Source organism: Oncorhynchus mykiss, chromosome 19 (assembly GCF_057628025.1).
Source record: "Oncorhynchus mykiss isolate SJ-2025 chromosome 19, ASM5762802v1, whole genome shotgun sequence".
Lineage (NCBI taxonomy): Eukaryota > Metazoa > Chordata > Actinopteri > Salmoniformes > Salmonidae > Oncorhynchus > Oncorhynchus mykiss.
Genome location: NC_143040.1, coordinates 30,167,742 through 30,178,981, shown reverse-complemented (window position 1 = coordinate 30,178,981; position 11,240 = coordinate 30,167,742). Strand labels below are relative to the sequence as shown.

The 11,240-nt window shown below is 42.8% G+C and overlaps 1 protein-coding gene across 1 annotated transcript; it reads right to left on the bottom strand.

Moving 5' to 3' along the window:
- Positions 1-2,448: 2,448 nt before the first annotated feature.
- LOC110497510 (secreted frizzled-related protein 2) lies at positions 2,449-5,672 on the bottom strand. The gene is made up of 3 exons (XM_021573647.3): positions 5,007-5,672; positions 4,279-4,359; positions 2,449-4,113 (listed from the first exon to the last, which is right to left on the bottom strand). The coding sequence occupies exons 1-3, from the start codon at positions 5,575-5,577 to the stop codon at positions 3,809-3,811; spliced, it is 957 nt and encodes a 318-aa protein (XP_021429322.3). The 5' UTR covers positions 5,578-5,672; the 3' UTR covers positions 2,449-3,808.
- Between the last annotated feature and the right edge of the window lie 5,568 nt (positions 5,673-11,240).

Below are 11,240 nucleotides of genomic sequence, written 5' to 3'. Positions count from 1 at the left end.
GTATATCAGTTCATAAACCATGTACCATGGAATCGGTACATCGAAAATCTCTTCCCAACTACAATATTTTGCAGCCTGTATGGCACAGCTTATTATTTACTAATCTGCTAGAGAACCAGTTTGGATTCAAAGCCTTTATCGAGAGGTCTAATAGTTTAATATTTAATATTTTTTGCCATCTGAATTCATATTCATTACCGTGCATTAAGAAAGTATTCAGACCCCTTGAATATTTCCACATTTTGTTACATTACAGCCTTATTTTAAAATGTATTAAATAGTTTTTCCCCCTCATAAATCTACACACAATACCCCATAATGACAAAGCAAAAACAGGTTTTTACAAAATAACTATCACATTTACATAAGTATTCATACCCTTTACTCAGTACTTTGTTGAAGCACCTTTGGCAGTGATTACAGCCTCGAGTCTTCTTGGTTATGACGCAACAAGTGTGGCACACCTTTATTTGTGGAGTTTCTCCCATTATTCTCTGCAGATCCTCTCAAGCTGTCAGATTGGATGGGGAGTGTCGCTGCACAGCTATTTTCAGGTCTCTCCAGAGATGTTCGATCGGGTTCAAGTCCGGGCTCTCGCTTGGCCACTCAAGGATATTCAGAGACTTGTCCCGAAGCCACTACTGCGTTGTCTTGGCTGTGTGCTTAGGGTCGTTATCCTGTTGGAAGTTGAACCTTTGGCCCAGTCTGAGGTCCTGAGCGCTCTGGAGCAGGTTTTACTTTGATCCGTTCGTCTTTCCCTCGATCCTGACTAGTCTCCCAGTCCCTGCCGTTGAAAAACATCCCCACAGCATGGTCCTGGGAGTCTTTAAGTGGCTTTTGGAAAACTCCAAGCGAACTGTCGTGCCGAAGAGTGGCTACCGTCTGGCCACTCCACCATAAAGGCCTGATTAGTGGACTGCTGCAGAGATGGTTGTCCTTCTAGAAGGTTATCCAATCTCCACAGAGAGACTCTAGAGCTCTTTCAGAGTGACCATTGGGTTGTTGGTCACCTCCCTGACCATTGCCCTTCTCCCCCGATTGATCAGGTTGGCCGGGTGGCCAGTTCTTGGAAGAGTCTTGGTGGTACCAAACTTCTTCCGTTTAAGAATGATGGAAGCCACTGAGTTCTTGGGGACCTTCAATGCTACAGAAATGGTGTGGTATCCTTCCCCAGATCTGTGCCTCGATACAATCCCGACTCCGAGCTCTACGGACAATTCCTTCGACCTCATGGCTTGGTTTTTGCTCTGAAATGCACCGTCAACTGTGGGATCTTATATAGACAGGTGTGTGCTTTTCCAAATCATGGCCAATCAATTGAAATTATATGAATGCTTGGTCAGTATTTGTATTAAACCATTCCCTTCTCTAAACTGATTAGTCATTTCCCTAACTCTTATTAATATGGTTTTGATCCCCCCATGGGTTACATATTCTGAAAATCTGATAGTGATAAAATATTGATAGTGATAAAACAAAAATCCACAAACTATCACATTTGTCCTGTTTGTTACAATTTTTTGGGAAAATAAATATAGGTATGTACAAGCTGTATTCTTTTGAAATATATCCAGCAGATAGCTCTTCATTATTGTATACATTTTACCCTAAGAGATATTTTGTTCAGGGCCTCAGTGCCCAAAGTATTGGTTTGGTCTGGGTCTTGGCTAGTCTTTGTGGTCTCAACTCATGTGGTCAAGATACATAACATCACTAGCCCAGTTTATACCTGGTGCTCACATGTGGATGTCGTCATCCGATCAAGATGATCCAATCACAATTTGACACAGCTATACTAAAATGTATATTTTATCAGTACACTTTCTCTGCATTGTGACCAGATTTTGTGATCCCTCTGTATGCAAATTATTTGACAGATATTGTTTCAAATTAATATGAATGTATTCATTTTAAGACAATGGTGCCACCTGTTAACTTTACAGGGCTAGATAATGATGATTTAGATGTTTTTACAGTCCAGATCTGTCTACACTTGTGAGATATCCAGACACAATGAGTGCTCTGCTACCTCTGCAGGTGGTCAGGAAGATCAGATCACAATGTGTTTTTTGATCATCTACACCTATCTACAAATGTGGGCACAATCAGTATGTTGACAAAATCAGGACAAAGGACGCGTGTTATCACCAGGTATAAACGAGGCTGCGGAGTACCATCTCTTGCCCTGGCACCTTGCTTTAAATGTGGATGTTGTATTGGCATGATAATGTTTAGGGAGATGGATAATTTAAGAGGGTTGGTCTGTATCTTGTTTTTCCACATTTCAACAGATCTTGTCATAGTCTCAATCTGCTAAATTTAGCTCTGGTTGTCAAGAAGTTAGATCTGGAATGGTTCTGAAGAGGTTGGGTCTGGTTTTCAGGTCTTCAGTTCATATCTGTTCCCAACATATTAATAAACATGCCATTGATTAGTCAAAGACTTGTATTTTAAGGTTCCTTGAATTGTTTCCTTTAATTAAGAGGGACCAAAAGATGCATATCATTTATAAGAATTACACTTCTCAGATTAACATTATACAAACATATGTTTAGTGTTGTAATTTACAAAAAAAAAATATATCACCATCTGAAAACACACGTGTCAACTCCTGCGGTCTCCCGAAACTATGTACAAGAATACAAGGTTTCTGATATTTACAGAGTACTATATAAATCAATATTTTACTTACACACACACACACACACACACACACACACACACACACACACACACACACACACACACACACACACACACACACACACACACACACACACACACACACACACACACACACACACACACACACACACACACGTTTGCATTCACCCCTAAAAATGAAAACACAATCGACCATTAATATACAATCCTGATATACTTAGTTAACATACCTAAGACACGCTGCCATAGTGAGAAGAAATGTCATTAAAAAAAGTTGAGAGAAACAGAAATGACATGGTAGACGGGCACTCCACAATTTGATCACCAATGTCAAAGGAATTTACTTGAAAAAGCTTGAAACTGAAAAAGATTTCATAATCAATAATTGTGGTAGAAAAATAAACAGTGCAGTATTGAGGCTCATGTACAAAAAGGTGACATAGTCCATTGACTGCAGAGGGTCAAATAATTGATTGTCGTCACTGCAATGATATGGGCCTTGCTTTGGGCTGCTGAACTTGCAATGCCAGGGGTACATTATTGGAAGTACTATCTAAAAGGCAGAGAATATAGCCAGCTATCTCTCATTGCTTGAGAAAAATAATAAGTAAAAAAGCACATTACATTGTATTTCTTTACATACCATATCATTATCTTAAAGAATACATCTGAAACTATATCACACCATGCACACAGAAACCACACACTCTCCCTCTCACCTAATGATAGGCCAATGCACTAAATGTATCCAGCCTCATCATCAAGTCTGGATAAGTGTAGCCTAACAGACTGCATTGCATAATGAAAAAATGAAAATAATGATTTTTAATATTTTCAGAAACACTGAAATATGCATACAACATTACAGGCAGTATGTAGTAGACCTGCAATATTCACCTGTTTGTCTTTGATTTTAATGTAATGTGTATGTGATTTGTGTTATCTTATAAGGACTATTGATGGATCAAATGAAATCCTAATAAACAATAAACGTGTTGAAAAGTAGCCTATGGCAGCGCTAAACACACGGTACTAAGGACAGGATGTTTAACAATACTGACTGAGAACTAGTTGCATTCGGATCGGACCAGATCCGGCTCTTAGAGTTTAGATAAGACTCATCGGGTCTTGAGTCTGGCTTCGCTCAGCACTGCAGCTTGCGGATGCTGCGCGAGATCCTCTTGAACTCACGCTGGCCCCGCTGCCAGCGCTTGAGCGAGGTGATGACCAGGTGGCCATCCATCTTCTGGCCCATGACCAGGTAGGAGGCGTTGATGTCGTTCATCTCGTCGCACACACACTGCAGGCCATCCTTGAGCCAGAGCACCGTCTTGCGCAGGTCTCGTTCCGTCACACCGCTCAGCTTGTAGATGGTCTTGCTCTTGGTCTCGGGCACGATCTTGGTGTCGCCGTTCATGTAGGAGATCTCCTTTACCTTGATCTTCAGGGCTGCGCAAAGCAGGCAGGGTTGAAAGGAAGAGGTTGAGGTTAAGGTTTCGATTTGTTGGACTTGAAACTGGGTGCCAACAGGCCTGCAGTAGGTAGCCGACATTTGTATATCTATAAAAGCAAAGACAAGACTGTATCTACTTAGATTTCAGGAGTAGGACTTACCGAAGTCGTTTTTGCACAGGTTGTCAACTATTTCATTGTCATTTTCCTCCTTTTCCTTGCAGGCGTCACACACTCTGGGCACTACAGGAGAAACGAGAGCAGATGTTTTATACTCCCACTGTAAATGCAACAGGTGTTATATCAACTATAACACAATACAGCATATGAAAGTGTAAAGAGTAAAGCTATTCAATGCATTCTTTCTCACATTCCACTGTTGAGTGATCCTCAGGAGTAACCCATGGAGATCGTGCTGTTTAAACATCCCCTAATTAAGGGAACAACCCAGTAAACACAGGCCCTGCCCAAAGGATGGGATTCCACAAGACTCCCCACTAATTAACCTGATGTTCACTCTTATGAAAATCCACGAGGGGATCCAGGAGCTCCAGGAACATGTTTTTTTTAGGCTATTACGTTTTATTTAATTACTCAATTTCATTACCCCATTAGATCTCAATAGGCTACTGCATAAAATATACCATCGGCTGTTTGCTGTAGTCATGTTATTGTAGGCTAAGACATCTTTTGCCTTGACTTTATTTATTTTATCAGTATTCTGTATCTGAAAATCTTACTCAAAATGTTAAACTTTTTGTTATGTTACCATAATAAAGCCCTGTATTTTCAGAACTGGTTAAACAGGTTTACAGAAATATATAATCGATTTGAGGTTTATCTTTTGAATAACTGAAGTGTAGTCTAGCCGAATTATGCCAATACTTTACCTTCTCTGGTGACTGGCATGGAATAATCGATGCCCGCTGGAGGGATACACAGGTCATTGTCTTGGGGGAAGCGCTCGCAGTCAAGCATATCTGGCCACGGGAACCCGAACGCGGACATCACCGGTGCGCAACCGTGTTTGACGCTCACGCACAACGACCTGCACGGCTGGATAGGCTCGTCCAAATCGTGCAGACACACCGGTGCAAAGAGAGAGCAAAGAAACTTCCTCGTGTCGGGGTGACACTGCTTCTGGACCAGTGGAATCCACGAAGAGGCTTGCTGCAAAACCTCGTTCATGGTCTCGTGCCCGAGAAGATTCGGGAGGCGCATCTCGGTGTATTCGATGTCATGGCACAAGAGAAGATTGGCCGGGATGGGCTTGCCACTACCGTCTCTTATGACAGATAATAACTTCTGAACATCAGGACTGCTATTACTCACCACGGACTGGCAGAAACAAGCCCGACACAAACAATATACTGCTTTCTCGGAAACAGGCCCATATCGCCATGATTTGTGTGAAGAGGCGGAGAATTCGAGGCAATTGAATAAAACCCCACTTCCTTCCATTCTGCTAGCAAATGTGCAATCTTAGGAGAATAAAATAGATGACCTACGGGCAAGATTAAACTACCAACGGGACATTCAAATCTAATATTTTATGCTTCACGGAGTCGTGGCGGCAGGATAGAACAACAGAGGTGTCTGGTAAGACAAGGGGTGGCGGGCTATGCATTTTTGTAAATAACAGCTGGTGTACAATATGTAAGGAAGTCTCAAGCTTTTGCTCGCCTGATGTATCTCATTTTAAGCTGTAGACCACACTACCTACCTAGAGAGTTTTCATCTGTATTTTTCGTAGCTGTTTACATACCACCACTGTCAGAGGCTGGCACTAAGACAGCATTGAATGAGCTATATTCCGCCATAAGCAAACAAGAAAACGCTCACTCAGAGGCGGCGCTCCTAGTAGCCGGGGACCTTAATGCAGGGAAACTTAAATTCGTTTTACCAAATTTCTATCAGCATACAAAGCTCTCCCTCACCCTCCATTTGGCAAATTTGACCATAACTCTTATCCTCCTGATTCCTGCTTACAAGCGAAAATAAAAGCAGGAAGCACCAGTGATGAGATCAATAAAAAAAGTGGTAAAATCAAGCAGATGCTAAGCTACAGGACTGTTTTTCTAGCACAGACTGGAATAAGTTCCGGGATTCCTCTGATGGCATTGAGGAGTACACCACATCAGTCATTGGCTTCATCAATAAGTCCATCAATGACATCGTCCCCACAGTGAATGTACGTACATACCCCAACCAGAAGCTATGGATACAGGCAACATCCGCTAATCTAGCTAAAAGGCTCGAGATGCCACTTTCAAGGAATGGGACTCTAACCCAGAGTTTATAAGAAATCCCGCTATGCCCTCCGACGAACCATCAAATAGGCAAAGCTTCAATACAGGACTAAGATCGAATCGTACTACACCGGCTCTGATGCTCGTCGGATGTGGCAGGGCTTGTAAACCATTAGACTACAAAGGGAAGCACAGCCAAGAGCTGCCCAGTGACACGAACCTACTGGACGAGCTAAACTACTTCTATGCTCGCTTTGAGGCAAATGGCACTGAAACATGCATGAGAGCACCAGCTGTTCCAGAAAACTGTGTGATCACACTCTCCGCAGCGGATGTGAGTAAGACCTTTAAACAGGTCAACATTCACAAGGCCGCAGGGCCAGACTGATTACCAGGACGCTTACTGCGAGCATGCGCTGACCAACTGACAAGTGTCTTCACTTCAACTTCTCCCTGTCCAAGTCTGTAATACCAACATGTTTTAAGCATGTTCTTGTGCCCAAGAACACTAAGGTAACCTGCCTAACTGACTACTGATCCGTAGTACTTACGTCTGTAGCCATGAAGGGCTTTGAAAGGCTGGTCATGGCTCACATCAATACCATTATCCCAGAAAACCTAGACCCACTTCAATTTGCATACCGCCCCAACAGATCCACAGATGATGCAATCTCTATTGCACTCCACACTGCCCTTTCCCACCTGGACAAAAGGAACACCTTATGTGAGAATGCTGTTCATTGACTACAGCTCAGCGTTCAACACCATAGTTCCCTCAAAGCTCATCAATAAGCTAAGGATTCTGGGACCTAACACCTCCCTCTGCAATTTGATCCTGGACTTCCTGACGGGCCGCCCCCAGGTATTTGTATTTATTATGGATCCCCATTCCCACTCTTCCCGGGGTCCAGCAAAATTATGGCAGTTAATACAATTTTAAAACATTACAATACATTCACAGATTTCACAACACACTGTGTGCCCTCGGGCCCCTACTCCACCACTACCATATATCTACAGTACTAAATCCATGTGTATGTATAGTGTGTATGTATAGTGTGTGTGTGTGTGTGTGTGTGTGTGTGTGTGTGTGTGTTGCTTCACAGGCCCCGTTGTTCCAAAAGGTGTTTTTTAAAATCTAATTTTACTGATTGCGCGTCAGTTACTTGATGTGGAATAGATGGTAAGGGTAGGTAACAACATATCCGCCACGCTGATCCTCAACACAGGGCTCCCTCAGGGGTGCGTGCTCAGCCCTCTCATGTACTCCCTGTTCAGTCATGACTGCACGGCCAGGCATGACTCCAACACCATCATTAAGTTTGCAGATAACACAAGTGGTAGGCCTGATCACCGACAACGACGAGACAGCCTATAGGGAGGAGGTCAGAGACCTGGCCGTGTGGTGCCAGGACAACAGCCTCTCCCTCAACATGATCTTGACAAAGGAGATGATTGTGGACTACAGGAAAAAGAGGACCGAGCACGCCCCCATTCACATCGACGGGGCTGCAGTGGAGCAGATTGACGGCTTCAAGTTCCTTGGTGTCCACATCACCAACAAACTAATATGGTCCAAGCACACCAAGACAGTCGTGAAGAGGGCACGACAAAACCTATTCCCTATTTCACTACCAAGCATACCTCTTTGCAATTGGAGCCAGCAGAATGGGAGAAATACCTCACACATGCTACAAAACTATCAGTCTTGCACTTTTTTTTACTAGCTAGAGCTATATCACTTAATTTAGGCTTTTCAGTCTCCTATGCTTTTTGAGTCAGCTGCCCAAAACAATAGTAATACATTAACTAATTAAAACCCATAAGCTACACTTCTTTAGGAAGTATGGAGTTAGGAAAGCTATGTTGAAAGTGGCACTCGACTCAAATTAACGCATGGATAAATTATCATCATCGCCAGAGGTTAAATCTCCTGGCCCACTCCTCAGGTTTATACACCATATGGTGAAATATAGTCCAGTGTGAGAACCAGAGCTTGGCGCATTGGACCCAGGGGTGAAACTCTATCCTCCCCCATCGGCTGCAGCCCCATCCTGGCTCCCATCCCACTCAACACCCCCTGGGCTGGAGTCTCGTCTACAGACAGCCAAATGGTTCTTCTCAGCCTTGACATCCTGCCCTATTTTCTTCTTGGGGAAAAAAAGAGAAAGAATGAATGGTGAAAGCTTTATTTTAAAGGTTGATGTTGTTCATGCTCGCAGGAGTCTTTTCTCCGACAAGTATAACTAGATCAATGTGTAAAAGGGAGAGCTGGAGTTGACATGGTCAGCAACCTAAGTCATGGCCTCCATTTCCTTACTAGAAAGTCAGTACTCTGAGAAGAATGTTGATTTTCAGCCACACACAATAACATAAGGAAGCATGTACATTGCATTGTTCTAGTGAATTTAAAATTTTATAAAAGCAACACAAATGTGTTCTTGCTTGTTAAAGATGCACTCTCGAATAATTTCAGCCGGTAGTTTTGAAAATGATGCTCACGAGCAAAAACGGTTCCCCGTTTTTTGTGTACCACGTCATCCAATTGTGTTCTGCGACATCCATTTCCTGTGATACCTTATGGATTTTACAATTCGTATGATATCATACCAATTTTGCAATTCGGGTGTATGTTAAAGGTGCACTCAGGGATCTTAAGCACAAGAAATTGTAACATATTGCACAAATTGGATTTGTAACTTCCCAATATGTATATGTGGTCTCGCCATCTCTTCTTCACTTCTCGAGATCCCCTTCCAGCACCACACAACAAGCAGATCTGTTCAAATAACATTAGTTGTCTTTCAAATGCTTTAGCTGTGATTAATTGCCCTGCCTGTCGAAATTGAACCAATGGAATAGTCCCAAAAGAGCCAATCCCACCCACCTGGCACAGTGGCACTCCAGGCAGGCTCAAGCAAATGTTTATAGTATTTGAAGGAAAATCAGGTCTGCATAGCAGTCACTTTGTTCGCCCTAGAAGTCATTATAAGTAAATGGCAAAAGAGGGAGGAGAATGGAAGTCAATTGAAAACAAGAGAGTCATTTACAGTGTCTGAATTAAACCTATCATTAAAGTTTATAGCTTTAAGTCCGTACATTTTTCAGTTGGGAGGGATAAAGAGGATGGATATGTTGGGAAAATGCTTAAAGTTTGGGACTTTTATTCTGTGGTAAAACAAGACAGAACTTCCATAATATAAACAACTGTGTTTTGCATGAGTAAACTGTCTTTCAGTCCAAATGAATAGCTGACTATTTACCCATTCCCTTAAATTAGGTGTTTTATTGTTCGCCAACCATGATAAAATACTTCTAAAATTCTCCTGGAATGAGTCATCATAGAATCATGAGTAGATGGCATACCTTCTACTGAGTCACACATTTCATCTCTTTATAGAGGCTTGTATGGATTTGTTACGAATAATAGTACCTATTACGCCCACATTTCAGGAAGGCAGATCACCTAGAGCGCATTTAGAATGTATAAACATATGTATTTGCTGTCAAAGCAAGGCCCATGTGTGTTGGGACAATGTGAAACTGACTACAGGACATTTTAACCATCCTCCAATAACATTTAGACTGCTGCTCGCTCAGTGTCAAGTGTGCACGTTAATTTACATAGGGAAAATGCTCCCCCCCCAGTGGTCTAAGGATCAACTGAGTCCAGTGGTACGTTTGTGGTGCCCCCAGTACCTTGGAGTCAAAGGTTTACCCTGCTTTTATGGGGCAACGCTTCTCCCTTCATGCTTGCTCCTCTTCGTAGTGTGCAAATTCCACAAACACTTCTGCGAACACAACCTTGAGGTCGTATTTACTCACTAAAGCCCCTATTAACCCGCTACTCGGCTCCCTTTGACCCTCAGGGTCCAGAGGCTAAGCCACGCAGCGAGCCCGGCTATTTAAACCCATGGTTTGATAGTTCAAGTGACAATCCCTTCTGTTGGGCTACCGAGGTGACATAAAGGTTACAAACGGGAGCACGGCTTATACTGGGGAGTCTTAACGTCTCGCTACACCAGGGCCTGTATTCACAAAGCGTCTCAGAGTAGGGGCGCTGCCCTAGGATTAGGTCCCCCCCCCTGTCCATTATGATCTTAAAGGGAAAAATGATTCTAGATCGGTGTACTCCTACTCTAAAAAGCTTTGTGCATACGGGCCCAGACAATGGTTGTGGACCCATTCAATGGGAAAGTTAAGGGGCGTAGAATGTGTTGAGGTTTCACAGGTTCACGGGGCATGGGTAAAATCACTGGGGAAGCCAAGCCAGAAAAGAAACCACATAACAACCTGTATGTGTTGTGATAATTGTGTTGTTTTCTCTATAACCTATCAGGTCATAGGCCTTGCCACTGTGATATATAGGCCTAAGGCCGTGACAATAAGAAGATAACAGTGGCAGAATAAATTCAAACACACCTTTGTTTCATCACAAAACTGGAGAGCAGCATCTGTTCAGTGAAGTCCACAAAGCGTATTTCATTTAACAAACAGTTACACGACCTACAGCATGGTCAAGCAAGTTCATGTTTCCGACATTTTCATGCTATTGATTTCGAACCACAGAGAGTTCCCGCAAGTCGCTAAGAAAACAGGAGCTGCCATCTGCTACAGATGGCAGCTAACATTAGCCTACTACATCTAGCTACATATTGAACTTTCATCCTTTCAGGCCAGGGGCACAATGTATGAATTTATGGTTGGTTGGATCAGAATCACAGTTACAGTGCCTTGCGAAAGTATTCGGCCCCCTTGAACTTTGCGACCTTTTGCTACATTTCAGGCTTCAAACATAAAGATATAAAACTGTATTTTTTTGTGAAGAATCAACAACAAGTGGGACACAATCATGAAGTGGAACGACATTTATTG